Raw genomic sequence first — 21,758 nt, 5'->3', positions numbered from 1 at the left:
TCTCCACCAATAAGCTGGTGTGTGGTGGGAGTTCTGGTGCAGTATGGCTGTCATCGCATCATCCAGGTGGATGTTGCACATTGGTGGTGATTGAGATTCCCCCCTTACATATGTAAAGTGCTCTGAGTGCAGAGAAAAGCGCTATATATATTTATTATTATTATTATCATTATTATTATACAACTTTATATAGAGAACTGTAGATTAGCAAAAGAGTATATATTGCTTTACATAAGGATACTGATACTGTGTGAATGTAGGATGAGAAGTAGGATTTACTATATACAACTATTCTGTTGAACACAAAGGAAGCTATTTTGAAGAATGTGTTAAACTGAACAGTTTTGGGGCACCATTGACTTCCATAGTAGTTTTTTCCCTACTATGGGAATCAATGGTGCCCCAAAATGGTGTGTGGCTAAAAAAATTTCTTTATATCTTCCTTTGTGTTCAACAGAACAAAGAAATTTATACAGATTTTAAAAAAACTTGAGGGTGGGTAAATGATGATAGAATTTTCATTTTTGAAAATAAATCGGGTGCTAATATAGTTAACATTTATCAACAATATGACAATCAAGCAGTTGAGATTTGCTATATAGTGCATACCGCTTAGCGTGAGTATGCATATATCCAGGTAAGGTTGGATACACTTATTTCAGAGTGGAGCAGAATTTCAAAAAAAAAAACACACATTGAAAATAAACTCAAAAAGTGCTTACCTGTTTAGTCATGGAGTCTATTAATCGAACGTACAGATCCTGTTCTGTCCTGATACCTGCAAGTTTAAATTAAAAATTAGACACAAAACCATTCATCTCGGACGCACAAATGTTCTCATATGCTCTGCATATGATGCAATCCTGCTCAGTTGCATAGTAAAAAAAAAAATGTAATGTGCCATATTTCAACACAAATACTTGTAGAATCAAGCGTGTGTTCAAATTAAAAGGCTCTTTGAGCAAACGAAACAGAAAGCCAGCCCTAAACGCAAAGCCCAATTGTTTTGAAAAGTCGACATAAGGGGACTCATTTCTTATGAAAATCGCGGAAATTAATTTGTTTTAATATTCTTTTCCCTACAGTACGTTTATGCGCATTCTGTTATGCTTGTCGTGCTGACTGAGCTATTCCGCTAACGCTTCTTAGCAAAAACAAACTCAGCTCAGTTTTTCTATTATTTATGATCTTCCCGCCTTAAAGTGTGAGAGCTCGCATTTTCTCTTGGCCTGCTGTCTCTGCGCTGGTGGATGACAGAGAATCCACATCTACAGACATATCACTCATCACTGGCTGTTAGCATTACGCTAAGGAGAGCAGGAGAAGAGAACAGTCTTGCATTGAGTCTTTGGTTCAGACTCTTCTTATAGCATACATCTTGAGTCAAACTTTATGATAACTTTCATTTTCATTTTCAGATATTTCAAGGTGGCATTTCTAACTGTTTAAATGTACATTAAAAGAATAGTTCACTTCATTTATTCAACCTCCAAACCCGAACTGAATGCAGGAAATGTATTAGACAGGTTTTGTGGAAAAGATGAACAGATTTATTAAAAAAATCCAACTCAAAACAATTGTTTGTTCATGAACTGGATATCGCTACTTTTATCATAAATGCCAGAGATATTGCATGGATTCAGAAGGCCTGAAATCTTGTACACAAGTTGTTGGACCACTTCTATAGTACTTTTATGGAGTTATTTAATCTTTTTTGAAGCTTAAAAGCTCATCATTCATTGTAAACAAAACTCGTCCGGCATTTCTCCTTTTGTGGTCGAGAGAAAAAAGAAAGTCATATGGGTTTGAAACAACATGAGGGTAAATGATAACATAATTTTAATTTTTGGGTGATAATTCTTTAACTGAAGATCTGTTAAGCATTGAATAATGTAACAATGTTTAATGAAAGTTACTTTAAAGTGTTACCATGACTGTGTAAATCAATAAATGTGCTTATATTATGCAAATATGTACATTAGTAAGATATTTTTTACTGTTTTTGAAAGAAGTCTCTTATGCTCACCAAGGCTGCATTTATTTAATCAAAAATACAGTAAAAATAGCAATACTGTGAAATATTAAAATTTAAAATAATGTTTTTATTTTTAATATTTAACTTTCCTGTCATGCCAATGTGTGTAGTATATATCACTATTTAAATCACTAATATTGACACGTGTAACATCATACCTGTTCTGACAGATGTAGCCAGTCTGTATGTACTTACTAAGAGCTAAGAGCTAAATGAGACCATGTTTAAAGTGTCTGTGTGGGTGAGTAGCGTGGAATGACATTAGACATGAGCGTAAACTGTGAAAGGGTGGCAAATGTGTTCAACAGCATGAACTCTTCTCAGGATAAACAGATGGAGCTCTCAAATACTCTCCCAGATGTGATGAGACATGTTGCATGATTGTGGTTACATATCGTTTACAGTTGGCCCCGCTCTGCCTCGCAATATGTCTTTGTTATTGATGGGATATGGAAAGGGTTTGGAGGAGCAGTATGGGCCTCACCGTTGCTGTAGAGAAGCTGTAACCTGTAGTGGATGCCATTGTTGGTCTTCTCACCATTGTATTCCTAAAAGGACACAAAAGCAAGTAGGACAATGTATGAGAATCAAAAACAACATATATAGGCACTGTAAAAAAAAAAAACATTTTTTCTTTTCTTGTCAAATCAACTTCAGTAATTAATGTGATTCAGACAGCATAACATTGTGAGTTTCTGTTGATTGAAATCAATCATCATTGTATTAACTCAATATAAACTCAAAATTTGAAGCCAACCAAGTAACTTACTTTCTTAAGTAAAACCAACAATTCTTTTTTACAGTGTGTACTGTGTTTATTGGGGTCATTTATTAAAGCATTTACCATCAAGACAAGTAATCTTAGCACATTGACCTTCAGATCTGAACTGCGAATGTCATGGTAATGACTGAAAATTGTTGTGCTGCTTAATATTTTTGTGGAAACAACAGTATAATAGTTTATTTCAGGCTACTTTGATGAATATAAAGTTCAAAAGAACAGCATTTCTTTGAAACAGAATCTTTAGTGAACTTATAAATGTCTTTATTGTCACTTTTGATCAATTTGAAGTATCCTCAATGCTCAATAAAAGTCTTTTTTTTTTTTTTTTTTTTTCTTACATTGTTTGAAGGCATTCACTCTGAAATCATTTCGAAATCACAGCACAAGAACTGCAGTGCATCCAAATGTGAGCCTAGTTTGATTTCACTCTTTGGACTAAGATCGTGTGAGGTTTACATTTAAGCATCACATCCAGGCTTCAGGTGAGTTATTTCCCCCTGATGTAACATCAATCCAATGAGACGCAGGAACACGACACACCCACACATGTCGTCAGTCTTTCTCTATCTCCTCACTGCCAAGTTCAGTGGTAGCGTCTTGGCAGCAACCCAGGGTGGAGTGGAGGAGTGTGTAGGGGGGATGCTGGGCGGGGGTTATGGCGGAGGTGAACGGACAGTGAGGACAGAGCGCTGACCGTGCCAGCTGGACCCCATCCCACATGACGGTGGGCGGAGCTGTTCTCTGTAACCTTTTACTGAGAACAACCCCCCGACACACACACTGCGGGGTAAGCAGGACTACCCTCCGACACACACCGCAGGGCTAGCAGGTACAAACACACGACTACACTCCAGAATGGAGCTAGTGGTACCGTGAAGGGGCGATTTTTAGAGCAACGCTTTGGGAAAGAGCAAGATTTATGCCCATGATGCTAATCCTGAGAATCAGACTCAGACGAAGAATAAAATAATGTGAGGTAATAATATGCTAAACACAGTGTTTTCTTATAAAAGCTTAATATTTTATCATTTAAAAAATAAATGATGCTTTAAAGTTGGTAAGAACATTTTAAATAATATTGTTAATGCACTTCTTATGGTCTCATTGCTGCCCCCTAGACGTATTATTTGGTACTGCTACTATTGAGAATGACAATATTGAGTGTGAGATATTGTGAATGTGAAGCTCTGAACTTAGATCTCACACATACACACTGCATCCACACAACAGCAAAAAAATAAAGAATATAATTTAATATATAATAGATTTAAAAGTAATATATATTATATATTGGGTACATTGCTGCAATTCTTACATTGTTGCAGAGGGTTTGGGGGATGTTGAAAAAAATTGTTGGTGTAGTTTTATAAACCGAGTATTTATATTAACAGCATCTTACATCCAAAACACAACATAATAATTTCAAATAATGAATGTGTATGATCAATATATAAAAATTTTTTGGTTAATGAAACTTTTAAAACAACTTTATATTAAACATTGTTGAAGGGGGCTTTGGAAAATGTTTAGGATTTTTTTTTTTTTTTATGTTACGATATATTAACATATTATTATTTATTACTTTTAACCTACAAAAACTACAATCGGATTCATTTCCAAAAATAAACAATGATTTTAACCCATGCAACAATAAAAATAAAACCATTCAAAGTGTGAGATGACGTAAAATCATTATGTCTCACATTTTAGGTTTTAAAGATTTTAAAATAAAATTTATGAGAACTTTTCAGCTTTATCAGAATTATTTCTAGGTTTTATTTTGACACGACTTATTTAAAGAAATGCATCAACAAACAATTATACCATACAGTACATTCTTAGCATGTTCTCTAAGTTCAATAAGCAGCACCCCAGCATATCACAAATCCTGTTGCGTTGTAGAGCGGCGGCTATTAGTGACAGAGTGCTTACTTTGTCTTTTTCCACAAAGTCCACGTAGGAGGTTCTCTCGATCTCGACGGGTTGTCCCTGCCGGTCATACAGGGCCAGCACAAAGTGGAAGAAGTTTGACTTGCGCAGGTTCGAAGGAGGCTGCTTCTCATAATGGGCTCTTGCCAAACCCACACCACTACGAGAGAGAGAGAGAGAGAGAGAGATGGAAGAAAGAGAGATTAATGTACTGTAACCCAAATAATCACTCAAAATATGAGCTTGCAGAAAGATGAACTGGCAGTTTCACATGAACTTTTACAAATAATATCACATTGCACATAAATATATAACGGCGTGTTGTTGAAAAGTCACCGCAATGTCTACATCGATGTCTATCGATGTCGCAATGTCTACAAGATCTGCATGTGAATCACAACATTTTTCTACATGGGAATATGCAAACTCCCATGTATACTTGTATGACAATCCCAAATCAAATCCGTAAAATGGTAAAGACAGGAAATACTGCAGGAAAGGCAAACAAGCTGTTACAAAGAGAGATAACAGGACATTACTGAGAGGTGTTAGAAGAGAGATATTTGGCTTGTTTTCTCATGCCCTGTGTGTGCCATGAACTCTATTGTCTGCCCCTCTCTGCTCTGCCACCTCAACAATTGGAATCTGGCGCGGAGCGAGGACCCCAGAAGGCACCGTCTGCCTTTGCGGCTGCCAATCGCTACTGGGTACGGCTCGCCTGGCAACTGCTGCGTTCCTCTTTCCCTGACCTGTCAGTCAAACCTGCTCGGGCCTCCCCAGGGTTCAGCCGATAGAAGCTTCCATCCTGACTCGCGCACTTGAGCATCGATTAGAACGCGTGGCAAAGAAGGACTGACAGAGACCGAGGATCCTCCCGCAGCCCGAGAGAAGGAGGCCCGCACCTCTACGCCAACCCTACACGTCCACCTATCAATCAAACCGTCAGCCATGGTCCACTGATGCATGCACTGATCATCTTCCCATACCTGGATCAGTGGACACATGGTCCTCAGAGAGAGATGTAGGCCTGAAGTAAAGGAAGGAAGATTAAAATGCAGGTGATCTGTATTTTTAATAGGGTGGTAATGCATGCATCCCTTCCCTCAAGCACATCAAGCACTCAGTCTAACTCGAACACTTTCTCCACATTACATTTTAACAAAGAAATCTGACATGTATTGAAATATTAAATCATAACAATATAATTTAATTATAAATAAATAATTATAGATAAATATTTATGTATATGTTTTAGTACTGTCAAATGATTAATCGTGATGTGTGTGTACTGTGTATATTTATTAAAACACAAATACACATATTTATTGAAGAAATATTTACATGTATATTTATATATAATGTATATGATATATAAATATAAATATTTTATATATAAATATAATATATTTTGGTTAAATATATACATGCATGTGTGTATTTATATATACATAATTAATATACACGGTACACACACGCGTATATTATGCAAACACAAACTTTTACGCGATTAATCACGATTAATCATTTGAAAGTACTAAATTGATGTACTGTATATAAAGGTGATTATGTACCAACTAGTATCACGAAAAATAATGACTTGTTTCAAACAGGTTTCTCAAAACACATCAGCCATTGGTTGCCAAACAGAAAGTCCCGCCCCAAACAGCAAATCAGCATATTAGAATGATTTCCAAAGGATCATGTGACACTGAAGACGCTGAAAATTCAGCTTCGTCATCACAGGAATAAATTACATTTTAAAATATGTTGTGTTAAAATTGTATTATTATTATTACAGTATTTACTGTGCAGTATTACAGTGTGGTATTATTTAGTATTATATAGTCTTTTAGTGTATTTTGACCAAATAAATGCAGACTTCTTTCCTAAACAACAAAAACGGAGAAAGTATTTTAACATAATTCATAGAAAAATGGCATCACATTTAAGGAAAAACAAATGCCCCGTAATATTTATAATTCCCTAAATCATTAAATGAAAAATGCGTAATGTTCACAGACATAAATTGCAGCTGTCATTGTTAAGTCTGTTCATTATTTACTCGTTACCCTGACGAGGTGGGCCGAAATGCATTTGAATCTCAAAAATATGCTCATACATAAATATTTGTTCATCTGCTGGGCTCGGGGTGGGGAGCCAGTGTTTTGGAAAGCGGCCTGCTCTCTGTCTCCGCTCGTTGAGATATTCCCCTGATAGGACATTAATAAAGCCTGACCCCTCCCCAGTACTATTACCAGGGCTTAATGCTTCATTTGTATCCGAGCCTGGTGAAATCTCATTCGTGAAGTTGAGGTTACTACACTGAAGGCAAAAACAGCTTTCACAGAAGAGGCTGTGGGAGGGGGATTCTGGGAGGAGCACTTTTAAAGCGGATGACTTCAACGTAAATGGGAAATATGATCTTCTTCATCTGTAGTAATTGATTCGCAGTGAAGATCTTTAGCAGTCTGACTGGTCAGGGCGGTGCTAAGTCTGACAGATGCTCTCTAAACGCAATAAGAAAAAGGCATACAAAATAAGACGATACGACAAGATCACAATAACATATTATATATTATATTATGTTAAAAAAAAAAAAAATTGTGGACATGTAACATGTCGATTACTTATAAACACTTTAAGATTTAAGGTTCAAATTTATATGAATGATCCATGAATTAGCTCCATGCATAATTATTATAAAAGAATTAGCAGATAATAATACATAAATATATATGCTGTATACATCAACAGTCTGGGACCAAATCCTGCATCTGCACTGCATGAAATGCACAAGCACATGTAAACACAAATTATCACCTTCACATAGGAAGACAGAATTACAAAATGACACATTTTTGGGGGAGATAAAGAAAAAAAAAAACAGCATCACACTTAAACACACAAGCATTGCATCATGTGCTCCTCTCCATTACCCCATCAGCTCGGTTACAAAGCCAGGCGTCATGTTTCTGATGGGGTGAAGGAGAGAGACAGCGTTCCCGCACAGTCTCGCAAAGCACGGATCTTTACGTGCAGGAAACGATCGAATCGGAAAGCTTGTTAGTGTTATTATTTTAATTATGTTGATTGCTGCCATATCCACTCCAGCAGTTGTGAGTCAGAGGCAGGCACGATTGGACAGCTCTCACTCGCTCCGTATTGAAATAACAGCTTTCGAGGTGACAAACACACACACATAGACAGCAAAGCAGTGTAAATCAGTCGCTAACGGACGGCTACAGCGCACGGTCTCAGTTAAACACACTGTTTGACATCTTCTCGTCACAGAGCAGAGAGAAATAAAAGGAAAAAAAGCGTGCAAGCCAGAAACAACCCACGTTCTGACACAATTCTGGACGTTAAAACACCCTCCACTTGAAGACTTTTATTTGAATCAATAAATACAGTCTCACAGAACTGCTTTAACAATAAACCGCTCGTAGCAGGAGCTGAAGGGTTTGTAATGATGACATTTCAGAATACGAGAGCACCGTCTTTCTTTATGCAATGGCAGTCGGTGGTTCAGTCTGCGGCCCTTTGCACACTGCAGGCTTAATGCGATACAGCAAAGTCTAATTATGTTAAATGAAAAAAGTAACCCCAGGCTAAGATCCTCACAGCTCAAGGGCCTGAACACTTGAGGGAAATAGATACTAAGCGCAGAGACTCAAACTCTGAAATCATCTGCTAATGAACATGCAGAGGAGAAGAATCTGCCGATACACAGGATACAGCAGGATCTGCTGAGATATTGAGGAGTTAGATGACGTGTGTGAGTGATGCCTTCACATGTACATCTCAATAAAACAATAATTTCACTGCAAAATAACGAGAAATCAAAATGTTTAAGATTGAAATTGGGTGGAATGACGTCAAAAACAGGAAGCCTAATTTGCCAGTAGTTCCCTCAAGATTTTCCTGTGGTTTATGAGTGAACAATTAACGTCGCACACCTGTAGGTGATAGATAGGTGCGTAGGAAAAAAGACTGGTATAGTCAAAATATGAAAAAACGGGAAAATCCTGCACACTATCAACTTGCAAAACAATAAAAAAGGTACTTTATTAGCAACGTTTTGATCGTAAGATACCTGATGACGATCGAAACGTTGCTAATGAAGTACCTATTTTATTGTTTTGCAAGTTGATAGAGTGCGGGATTTTCCTGTGGTTTATGAGTAAAATAAGATCTGAAAACATGAATTTCGAATGTTTGAGGAGTGTGTGCAGTTTATGTTGTAGAACAAAACGTCCAACAATCGTTGAGTTATGTTTACCACAGTCCTTATTTTACTCATGAATTGTACATTATATATATATATATATATATATATATATATATATATATATATATATATATATATATATATATATATATATATATATATATTAAAATCCATAGGACAATCTCAATCAATGGAGAATTAGTCTTCCGGGTTTTGACGTCATCCCTGCGCCACTCTATTGTAAATATGTCAATTACAACACATTTAACTCCACCAACATGTCATATTTTAGAGTAAAACAGAGTATTTGATATTCAAATAATGTAAAGCGGTACTTGATATCAGCTATCAGGATTTTATTGGATCATCATGTTAGGCTACGTTATTGGTTACTACTATTTTTCCCACTAATGTGGCTTAGATTATGTCAGCAAAAAAGAAAAGATGTTTCCAAGTTCGATAAAGTTATTAATCATTGTAAAAGATGCATACTTAACACTGAAGAAATTAATTTGGTAACATGTTTTAAAAGTCCTGCATGAAAAATGTCATATTACTTTGACGAATGACGTCTATAAAATTAAATGAATTTTTTCACATACTCAGGGGGCGTTTACACAACACTATTTTCAGCTAAAAACTGAAAACTTTTTATGTGTTTGGTCATTCACAACAACATCGTTTTGGGGGCCTGAAAACACAAAGTGCAAGTTTTTGAAAATGATACCGTTATCGTCTCCAAATAATGGTATCTGAAAAACAGTGAATCAGTGAAAAAAGTGTACTACATGTTCAGTCTATAGGCGCAGAGAGTTTCTTTACAAAGTGACATCGCCAACTACTGGCCTGGCATGCATAATACAGCGTTTTTAGTTGTTTTCACAGATCTGTGTGAACGGGGATCTCTTCGCGAAAAACACAAAGGAAACTCTTTTTATGTTTTTAGTACATCTTTGTCGTGTAAACGTGGCCAATATTCTGATTAGTATCCACACTGTAGTAGTTCACTCCTGCCAAGTGTTTATTTAAATTAGTTTTATTATATTTTTCTACAATACTGGACAAAAAATACTTTAATTACATTTATTTTCTGTAAAATTGATTTTGATTAGGTCAGGAGACCATATTAAATGAATAAGAAGGGGTGTCAATTTTGAAATTACTATTATTATTTATACACTTTAATCATAGGATCTCTGCAGCACCCAAAATGAAGTCAATGAGAGTAAAGAAAATGAGCAGAGTTATTCTTTTATATACACTTCCCTTTGTTGGAGGTCGGTAAAATTTGTAATTATTTGAAGGAAGTATCTTATGTTCACCAAAGCTGCATTTATTTGATCAAAAATGTGGTAAAAACAGGGAATAAAAAAAAAAAAAAACGTTTTAAACAACTATTTCTATTTTAATATACTTTAAAATGTAATTTATACCTGTGATTCTCACTACAGTCTTCAGTGTCACATGATCCTTCAAAAATATGCTGAAGAAACATGTATTTTTATTAATGTTGCAACTAGTTGTGCTGCTTATTATTTTTGTGGAAACCTTGACACATTTTTATCGGGATTCTTTGATGAATAAAAAGTTTAAAAGTAACATTACACATTTCTTTACTGTCACTTTTGATCAATTGAATGCATCCTTGCTGAATAAATGTATTCATCTTTAGTGTATTAATTCTGTATTGACTATATCAACCAGTATTACTTATATTTCCATGAGGTGTCTGTTAAAACAGCTGCAAAATTATATATGACACAGGTAGTGTGTGTGTGGCATATGTGTGGCATCACGGTCTCAGCCCCACATCTTGGTGACATTAATCACGCCTGTGATGGACTGTGACAAAGGGAAGTCTTTAACTACAGCTCGTCTCTCTCTCTCACTATCGAACTAATGAGCCGTACAGCAGCACTCTGTTTATACAAATGTGACGCGGAAAAATCATCTCTGCCCTGGCTGTGCGCCAACGTGGTGATCCAACAAGTAAATGTAAATCTTGTTCTCTCTCTCTCTCTTGCACTCTTCCTCCCTCATTTCCACTTTTTTAATAATTTCTTGTTCTCTTTTGTTGCTTCCGTCCTTTCAGAAAGGTTTCAGAACCAGTTTCCCTCTCAGAAAGGTCTCGTCAAAAAAAAAAAAAAAAAAGGTTACATGGCTGGATGATATCGGCTACGATTGGTCGATAAAGCACCTGCCTTCATCAAAAACCTGCAATGGGAGATTATTCTCTAAATAAACCAACATAAGGAAATCATTTTTGACCTTTACTCTAATAAATGTCCAAAACAGACCAAATGAGAAAGGAGGAAGCTGAGAACCAGAGCATGCTCGCTTTTCTTGTGCTCATCAGGGTCCGTGTGGAAGTATTTTGGAGGATGGTGGATACTAAGATATGCACATACTCTATGTTTACATGAGGAGTAATTTATGCAGAAAGAGACAATTACTGTGGCATACATTTGCCCATGCTTATGTGTGTGTGTGTGCTCGTGTGGTGTTGGGGGCGGCAGCGGGCAGTCAGCATGGCAGCGGTATGTTTGGTTAGCGCTTATTAGCTGTGTAATAAGATTTAATGAGTTGAGGACTAAAGCGCTGTAGGAGCACGGGCAGCATATTGGGATTAGTGGAGAGCAGAAACAGAACGAGAATAGGAAAAGAGAGAGAAGAAGAGGTTGTTTTGAAACCTAAATCCCACTTGTGGTCAAACCGGGTCTTTTTTTTTTTTTGGTTCACTTGGCCTGTTGCGATTTCATCTGTGTAGCTCTCGTTCTCTTTCGACTCAAGTATGTTGTGATTTAATTGTTCAACACAAGCCTTGTGCATTGTAAATTGTCAAAATGGGCAATTTAGATCCCCCTAAAGTATAAAAATGTCTGTTTTACATGGCTGTTATCTGAGGTGAAAGCGCTGCGCCAGATGTGCTGATTGCATTTATGGATAGTCGGCATCTTTGTTTCTTTATCGCTAATTGGATGTTACAACGTGGAATCATAGGAAAACCTTCCTGGAATGACTGAGTGCAGAGAGTAATAGAGGCATTTGTCACCGCTGCACAGTAACGGGTGGCCGTAAGTCAAAGCAAACGTGTCTGAGAGGATCTTTGCATAAAGAAAGGCCTGTCATTTCTCCATGATTTCTATTGCCACACAAACACAAACGGCCTGTCTGTCACGTCTCCCAGCGATAAGCTGGCACATACATCACCAGCTGCCTGCATCACTGCCACCGCCTGCTCGCCGTTTTATTCACACACACAAATACTAACACTTTACAGACATCCAAAAAAGTAATCTTTACATGCCTCTCTGTTCCTGATTGTGTTCCCATAACCCCTGATGCATGAATTATTAAATACAAAATAGAGAAAAGCATATATATATATATATATATATATATATATATATATATATATATATATATATATATATATATATATATATATATATATATATATAATTTTACTAGTGGGTGCAGGACACTATAGTTCTTTTATGTAAGTGAGGATAGCAAAATAAAGTAAACTGTGACATATTATACCCAAAAATTCTTCATACAGTGGACTACCTGTAAAATTGATCAAATTTGGGACCAAAAATTATTCAGACACTTTGACCTGACCATGTTTTGCTCAAGTGTTATCTGACATAAATAAGATTTTTTTTTTTCTGACAGATCTTGTCATATTTTATTAATAAATAAATAAACTGTATTAATGAATGAAATGTTCAAGATGTCTGAATAAATTTTGGTTTGACTGTATAATAGTCCCCCAAATTATGTATTTCGATAGAGGTATGCATATCCCATGCAACAGAAGTATGAAAAAACAACAACAAAAAAACGATGTATGAAGAAGACATATAGAATTATGGGTAAGGGTCAAAAGTTATCACTTAAGGTAACTTAAAAAATGAAAAAAATGGCTTCTTTTGGACATAATGCATAAGAGGGTTCAGCTCTAAAAGTACATTGATGTTAAGGTTTTTCTCATTGGATGGTAATAAAAACGTACTTTTATTTTTTATTTGATTATTATATTCATATAGTCAAATGGTTTGCAAAAAAACTATCTGAAATGACATTAAAATGTATTTGGAAATATATCTAAAAGTAAAACCTTGAAAGCAATACAAACTTCATATGCAATTGTTTAAGATGTACACTGTTTTCCTTTCCTTTCCTTTTTTTTTTTTTTTTCTTTCTTTCAATATACCCCGATATGTTTGGTTATATGTATACTGACTTATATAATATGCTTGGTTCTCAAAAAAAGCCAAAATATTTCCTTTTCAATGTCATTAATCATCCATTTATTTATTTACTTTTTTTTTTTGATTGATGATTTTGAATAATCTCAATCTAAATGGAATCAAATCATGCAGTGGTTTAAACAATGCCAATTAAAAGCTTGTTTTAAACAAACGCATTGAACAAAATCTGAATTTACACAAAAAACAATGAGCGACTGACTTTCGCACACACAAAACACTGCTTTTGCCACCAATATTTAGCTAAACGTCACTTTTGACGTATTACTCCAAAGAGAAGGTGCTCTGCTGAATGGCCCGTGGAGTCAGAGGAGTTGATGTACCATCATTGCTCAATGATTGTAGCTCTCAACAAGAGATGATCTGAGTCAATAGACTCACGGCTCACTCACAGATTAGACATCTAATCAAATTCAGCCCCGTTTGTTTATCGCTTGCTATCATGGGCTATGGGATGTCAGTGTGGAACGCTCCACAGCTGTGACAAAACAAGAACATGTAGGCTACATATGATTATGAACCCAGACTTTTTTATGCAAAGTAATGTGTGAAATGAAACCTCAATAAAGGTTTCTGAATCCTGATTCAGTTTTAACAGACACCTCATGCAAGTCTGAGTAACTAAATGTGTCTTTTTTGGTTTTGAGGAAATATAAAAAGAGCTTTTAATGTATCCAAATAATAGTTTTCATTATAATAAAGCTAAATGCAAAGAATCACCGTTCACACAATGATTGCTAATCATACTATAAAGCCAGTGTAACTAGCCATAAAGATTAACACACATCCACAAACAAATTCAAACAGCTGACGGCACCTTCAGACACTCCAGAAACATAATACTCGGCTTCTTTAATCGTAAAAGTGTATAACCAGCCAGTGCTAAACACTTCCAGCTAATTTCTAATTTGTTCGTAATTGCACAGAGACAAGTAAGCCATTGCACAGTGAGAAGTTATTTCCTGGAGCTGGACGGCTAAATTACAGACAAATGTTTCATGAGATTAGGACACTCTAATTGAGCATGTGACAAAGAATAGAGCGGCAGACGTGTATCAAGTGCATATGAAACGGGTATTTACATTTGTTACATCCGAATATTATTGCATTTTTATACTTTAATCACACTGAATTCCTTTCCGATTATTGTATCCCTTCAAATTGCAATATATTTGTTTTTCTTTCAATCATGAGCGAGAGTGAAAATTAGTCAGGGCCTCATTGTAACTGATCTGCTCTGGACGCCTTGATCAATGCACTGGTCACATGTCTCTCCTCAGCTGGACTGAGATAGCTCTACATAAGAGGCCGTGCTGTGTGTGTGAAGTGCTGGGTCTGTGTGTGTTTTATTAGTATTGCACTTGTGCATGTTTGCTGTAGGTTTAGCCCGACTGCACCTGCCAGATCTGAACACACACTACAAATTACAGCACTCGTTTCTTTCTCTCGCTCACACTGTTCTAAAAAAACGTCTAAAATCGTTAGTGGCCTACAGCTGAAATCATTAACTGGTCACCTGTACGTTTCTAATGGGGTCATTACCGAGGTGGCCCTGCAGCCGGCCGCTAATCGCTAGCATGTTATGGGGCAGCTGTTTCTAAAACACTTGTTTCTCTGTGTTACATTCCAGTATGCAGGCGTCGACTGAGATAGAACAGAGCGAGACCCTGTAAATCAGGTGTGTTTTGTGAATCGGTGAGTGTTTTAATGTATTTACGAATACGGACATGTTTTAAACTTGCATGGACAACTTTTTTTGCGCGGCCAAGTGCTATTTCTGTATCGTCCAGTTGCGTATTTAGTTGGAGTTGCAACACGTAAAAATAGTATTTATCCCGCCATTGCACTCTCTCTTTCAGCACGCAAGGGATTTTGGGATGGTGTGGAGAGATGTGCTTTTTTATATATATATATATATATATATATATATATATATATATATATATAGCCTGGGGGTCTGGACTTCATTAGTCTGACCCCTCCTTCTCCCCCCCAGTGGACAAAACAGAGGCGACATAATTCACTTTGCCAGGTTTTACAGTGTAGGGGTACGGAATCGGTGAAAGGGTCAATCGAAATCTGTTCCCCAGCTGTGCGGCCCTCTCACTCACCCCTAGGCCCAGAGAGAACGAGCGAAAGAGAGAGAGAGAAATGCTCGGGGGGAGATGGACCCCACAAACGTACCCCCGAGCTGCCTGAGCATCACAAACCTGTTCAGCCAACTCCATCTACATCAATCTAGATTGCGTAAAAATGCAAACAAGTTTACGCTGAATGAAAATTCGCACCGTGTTTCTGAACTCTGATTAGATATTAAAATATTGTGGGTAATAATAAAAGGGTCATACATGAATCCTCATTTTTGCAGTAAAAATTCACCACAAATTCTCAATGTGTCCAAAATAATGACTTTCCTTGTTTACTCTGACAGCACTAATCCAAAAAAAGGTTGCACTTTCCACCAAGTTCACCCCTAGACACCTACCTATCACCACCATAGCCAACACATGCTATTATTTACAGGATCACATTAAGGATTCAAATAAAATTAAGCTCTCATTTTTGCTTATTTTGTCTAGATACACTCACTTTACTGTCTCTTAAGAGAACACCCTTTACTGCACCCATAAAACTGATATCCTGCCATCAGTGTATATTTGAGATTAAAATGGAGCACTAATTCTATTAAAAAAATGCACTAGGATGAATTATAAAGAGAGTGAGAGAGCAAGAAAGATGATAGATTTAAAGCAGAAGCAGATGCATGTACAGCTATTTTACCTGACAGTTAACTAAATCATTCATACATAACGTATACAGAAATGTACAATACTAATAAATGAAGGATTATAACAACTAAAAATTAAGAACGCTTTTTAATCTTTTTTTTTTTTTAATTCTTCGAGTCTTAGTTTAAGATGCTATCATGACACTTTCTCTATAGTTTGCGTTTGTAAGGAGCGCGGGAGAATTTTGTGTTGTGTATGAGGCTGATAATTGGCTAGAGCAAATTATTTATTATGAGGGAGCGTGTTTGGTATTAACATTTATAAGTGACTTTTTCCTGTAGCCCTGCTGTATGATGAGCATGCACGGCCTTTTATCACAACGTTATGCATGAGAAATGACTATAAAGCGCGCGATAATTTTGACCGATTTATATGAAATAATTAAATAAATAAGTGCACATAAAAACGTACTTTTTTCTTATCAAACTCCATATAGGGGCTTTTTGCATGCGATATGCATTGTAACTTACATGCAATGCAACTATTTTCTCCCCCAAATAAATAATTCAAGATGTGAGTTTATCCCATCTAGGATAATTAGATGCCCAAAGACTGCATTTTTTTTTTTTTTTTTTTTTTTGTCTCTAATTAATATCATAGTAAAACATCAACAGTTTCGTCTGCAAATACTGGTGATCTACAAGGTGTTTTTTAGCGCATATAAGGCTGCGGATGGGCAGGTGATTTCGGCCACTTGCACACGGCAGCTGACCTCCGTGTAAGTTTGAAACATCAACTTTATCCAGCCTTCACAATATGCAATATTAATATACCGCGGGGATTTTCAAGGGAATCACGAAAACATGTAAACGCAGCATATCTCTCTTTGTAGGCTACATGTTTTTAATGAACTGTAAGGTTATTTGTAGCTACATTAAAAAACGCTTCGAAAGCTTACTTCAGTGTATGTCCTGAAGATGTTTTGATTTCAGGGTGCATACTTTTTCTACACCAGCAGAAAATAACAACCCGCCTCATTAACTGCATTTTACTGCTCAATTTAGTATACATATCACATAAATTCGTATTTATATGTTAATTTATTGTTTGGCCCTGCTGCAACCAAATTCAATGTATATAATAAATAGACAGCCTACGTAAAGTTTTTAAATGAGCTAAAATATCCTTTAAAAGAATAATCAATGGCAATAAATTAGCATTCCTCAAGTCCTTGTCAATTTTCTCTGTGCGTTTATGAAGTAAAGAATTTTTGGTCCAAAAACACACATGTAGCCTATATTTTCTAAAAAGCGTGCCTGTCTTATTATTAACGTACAATTCATTTTTACAGAATTAGTCTGATGCTTCCTGTTTTTCCAATTTTCTCTACTCCTATATTTCTAACAGTTTTAGCATGATAATAATCATTTTGAGCTGCTTTTTTTTTTTTTTTTTTTTTTTTTTCAAATTGCTCAAACACATTTTTGTCCCTCTGCGTAAAACTTCTACAAGTCAACATAAGTGTAACATAGTATTTCTCAAAATCCCAGGTCTCTCTTGAAGGCTGGGACAGAACAGCACACATTTCTTCGGTGTTTCAACATCATTCTTGAACCCAGGGGAGAGTAGCCTATATGCGGAGGAACTCGCAGTCCTAAAACTAACTTTGATTCAGGCGCAAATGTTTGGTTTGATTTGCATTACGTCGGTTTGACTTTTCCGTTTTTGAAAACAGGCCTAATAGTTTTGTTTACTACAGCGTAATAGCCTCACAAACTCATTCCCCCCTCACATTCGGTATTTATCGGTTATATTCTGTAAAATAAGATATATCCGAATAAATAATTTAAGATCATTTGAATCAACTATAGGACATTCGAATATATCGCATATTTTCTTTTCAAACAAACTAAAACTCCTGCTTGTCAGTTCCTCTCACTAGAGATGCACGTGAAACATCACCGGATTAGCGCGAAATGAGCGGGAGATTCCTACCCGAGACAACTGACAGATCTTCAGCTCTCTTTCAAGCACAGAGAAATCAGGTAGAACAATGTTTTCTCATGTGTGACAGGCAGAGTAATCAGAGTCCGCCTTTCTGGAGCGGCGCGAGCAGCGACTAACGAGGCGCAATCAGTTTCAACACGTCTACAACTAAATAACAGCCGGCAAACTGACTGGGATACTGTGCTGCGCGCGACGTCCTTGTACGAGCACTTACAGATTCAAAACAAACGGTTTCGAAACACTCACAGAACTGTGGCAAAGCGCTTCCTCTAACGACACTCCGTTTCACGCACCCAACTACTTGGAATATGAACAACTTGGAGCTTGTTGGTGATGTTTACCTTTGCGCAGCTGTGTTGGCATCCAGTATCCCCGCGCTCTGCATCCAAGAGCGCACCGGCGTCATGCCACTCGTAAGGGGCTCTTCTTTCATGGTCAAGGCTCCCCGTGGGAGACCGTCCTGGATGGAGAACATGAAAATAGCCTTCTGGGGGATGTCTCTCTACACCAGCTCGAGTGGAATAATCCTCCTGCACCACCTGGATTAACAAAAACCAACTGAAAGGGAAAAAATCTTCCCCAAAGTGCAACAAGGGGAAAGAGGTCCTTATCCAAAGACGCGCTGCCGTATCCCTTTGGGTGTTCCTCTTTCTTTTAGATTCCAAACCCAAGTTCAGTTCACTCAAGATTAACCGGTCTCTAGTTAAAAGAGGGTGGAGAGAAGGCAAGAGCTGTGGAGCATCTCAAAGGAAACGATCAGCCGGGATCAAGCAGACCTTCTCGTCGCGGGGAGAACGAGGGGAGAACGCGAACTTGCTCTGAAGAAGAAGGCGAACAGACGCGCACGGGATTGTGAAATGAAAAGTGGGATAAAACGGGCGACTGCTTCAAAAAGGAGTAAAATGAAATGATTACCAAACAAGAGGGAGGGATGGACCAGGGAAGGCTTGCTGTCCCTGGGGAAAAGAGGGATTGGGTAGCAAGAAATCTCATTCCCTCCCTCCCCGTCTCTTTATGCCTCCTGTGTCCCAGCGGAGCGCACCTTCTCTCGGGTTCCGCGGCTCCAGCGCTCTCGGGGGGGACAAGCGTGGACTTGACGAGGGCGGAGACTTGCCCTTAAAAGGCAAAGTCATTTACATGTCAATCTTCGTTCTGAGCTCTGATTGGTCGCGGTCATCCCTTGCGTCATTTTCAAAATTCGCCGCAAAAACTCAGCTGATGTTAGAGGGACTGAGCGCTCTGCCAGTGGAAGTGGTCTCGTGCTTTTCAAGTTTAACCTGACACTTGCCTTTAATATCCAGGAACATTCTCGACGCGTTTCATCTATCGAGATTAAAATATAATCGATTATATCGTTTTCCAGGAGTTAAAAGTGCAGCCGGTATGATTTGATATTAAACAGAGAGAGTGAATGCGGATCCTAAGCGTACTGTACAGATTATGTTCTCTAGAACTTTATGGTGTTTCCACAGATGACGCAACGCAGTAATATTCTATAATAAAGTAATATTCATTAGTATTATTAAACAGTGACATCTCTTAATTTTGTAAAACCTTGGGGAATGAAGATTTCTTCCTGCTCGATGAATTAGAAGAAATATTCAAATTTGAGAAACCGCAAGGTTATTTAAAGCTGCTTGAAATATGATAATAATAGTATAATAATCATGTTATTATTATTATTATTATTATTATTAGCCTCCTGCAATATAAATATAAAATAAATGAAATTATATTAACAATTCTTATATAATTTAAGTAAAATGAATCCAGAAAATAGGATAATGTTTTTGCTCATATATACACATTAATATCCAAAATAAATTTTAAATTGTGCAAACTCGCATTGTATTAAGGGTTTCTGGTGTTCTTTGGCATTATTCTGAATTCCACCAAATTATGCCTGATTAAATATTTATTACAGGGCTATCTCAAAGCTCACAGTCAGAAAACTACTCAGTGGGATTTAGGAAAAAAATTCAAACCCAATTTCACCTAAAAAAAAATATTATTCACTAATGCAGTGCCCATATCGTATAATGCAGTCATTTGCTTTAACATATAAATAAAAACAGGTTTGTTTTTACCTCAGATTCCTTCATATTTTACACATTATTATTAAATAATAACAACTGTGGGACTATTTGTGTGGTTATTTTGCTAAAGCATCTTCACATAAGTCTTCTTTAAAAATTTTTTTACAAAAGTATTATCTTGCATTTGCTTTCTGAAATCTTTTTTGAGGGCACGAAAATGTTGCGTACAACATACACTTCTCAAACACAAAATAGCCTACCTGAAGCGACAGAAAAGCAGCCCGATTCATGAAAGACATGTAAAAACAACACGAACCCTGTCTGCCCTGACCCCTGACCACTAATAAAACATTCTCTTCTATATTTGAGTGGAGGTTGAAGATCAATAATCAGAGTCATCAGAAACTTATGTTGTGTTACGAACTAAAACACACAAGACTAGGTGTATAAAGATTCTTTCCTATTCTATATTTTAGAAGAGGTTAAAGGGTCAATACCCAAAACACAGCATCTGCAACACCATGTTACTTCGAAACTAACACCTTACACACAAGACAAGGAAATAAAGATTGTATTCGTGATAAATGTCTATGTATGTTATTGTGCGCTTTTCGTAACTCTCCCAGAACGCGATAAATATTTCTGCGACGTCAATTGTTTTGAAAGCCCTAGATGTTTTAAGTAGAAAATTATTTTCTAACGCTGTATTTCAGGCACTTTCGATTGTTTGGCAGTTCTCTATCAAATGTCCATGTATGGCAACCAAGAACATTTGTTTTTTACTCCATCATTCCTATAATATTACCTACATGTATTCCGCGGAAAGGGACGCTGTCAAATTCTAAAACATCATGTGAGCCGTTATAACTGCACAAGCGGTTTGTAAAAGTCTGTTTTGCTATTTAAGTAATAGTCATTGATCCAATATACATCCGTCTTATATTTTGCTACGAAAAAAAAAAAAAAAAAACTTGACTGGTCTATGCTTTGCATTGTAGTTTGGAGTGCACAGTTTATCAAATATCACTGAACATATTTAGGGGAAAACGAGATATAATTGCAATGACATTTTTTATTAGGTTTAATGACGGAATATGTTAGAACTAAATTTAACTTGAACAAAAATCGAGACAAAAATATACACTTAATATATCTTGTCTTTGCGCACACATGTAGCTCACTGTTCCAGGTTAATTGAAGTCACTATATCAATCCGGACATCTTTCTGTCAGATTCAAGCGGTTGTTTCCACCTAGTGGCCGTCGAGTTAAAAAAAACAAACAAAAAAAACAAAAAAAAAAAGCAATGTTTCAGGACATTCATCATTAATAATTATGAAATTAGCTCGAGCGTCTATAAACTTACTTAACGTGGTGTTCTTCAAAAGCTTAACATTTTTATTATTATTTAATTCATTTTTCTATTACACTCCTTTCAAAAGATTGCAATCTTTTGAATCACTTTAAATGTGCAAATTAGGATCTAAATACAAATTACTGGGATGTTTTGAGATTAGAGATTTGGCGGCTTACAACAACATTTTATATGGATCATAACATAATGTATTTTTTATTGTTTATTTATTAATACACATGAGTACTCTGTAAAATACAAAACAATTACAGTCTGTTTAGAATCAGGCTAAGTGCTAATTGTCACGCCGTGATAATTTGAGCAAACATAAAACAATATAAGGTTTAAATGAATAAGACTGTAAGATAAATCACAGAAGTCAT

General features: G+C 36.6%; 1 protein-coding gene across 5 annotated transcripts in view; it reads right to left on the bottom strand.

The window, feature by feature from the left end:
- Positions 1-20,837, bottom strand: part of LOC137023055 (transcription factor COE3) — a 119,012-nt gene extending 98,175 nt beyond the window's left edge. For all 5 annotated transcript variants that reach the window (XM_067389648.1, XM_067389666.1, XM_067389657.1 and 2 more), the window contains exons 1-4: positions 18,328-20,837; positions 4,752-4,908; positions 2,520-2,583; positions 723-778 (exon numbers count right to left, since the gene is read on the bottom strand). In XM_067389648.1, the coding sequence (XP_067245749.1) occupies positions 723-778; positions 2,520-2,583; positions 4,752-4,908; positions 18,328-18,461 (411 nt within the window). In that variant the 5' untranslated portion in view covers positions 18,462-20,837. The remainder of the gene's footprint in view (positions 1-722; positions 779-2,519; positions 2,584-4,751; positions 4,909-18,327) is intronic.
- Positions 20,838-21,758: the final 921 nt, after the last annotated feature.

The sequence above is a fragment of the Chanodichthys erythropterus genome, chromosome 1 (genome assembly GCF_024489055.1).
Source record: "Chanodichthys erythropterus isolate Z2021 chromosome 1, ASM2448905v1, whole genome shotgun sequence".
NCBI classification, from domain to species: Eukaryota; Metazoa; Chordata; class Actinopteri; order Cypriniformes; family Xenocyprididae; genus Chanodichthys; species Chanodichthys erythropterus.
Note: the sequence above shows the minus strand (reverse complement) of the source record. Positions and strands in the feature narration are given on the sequence as shown.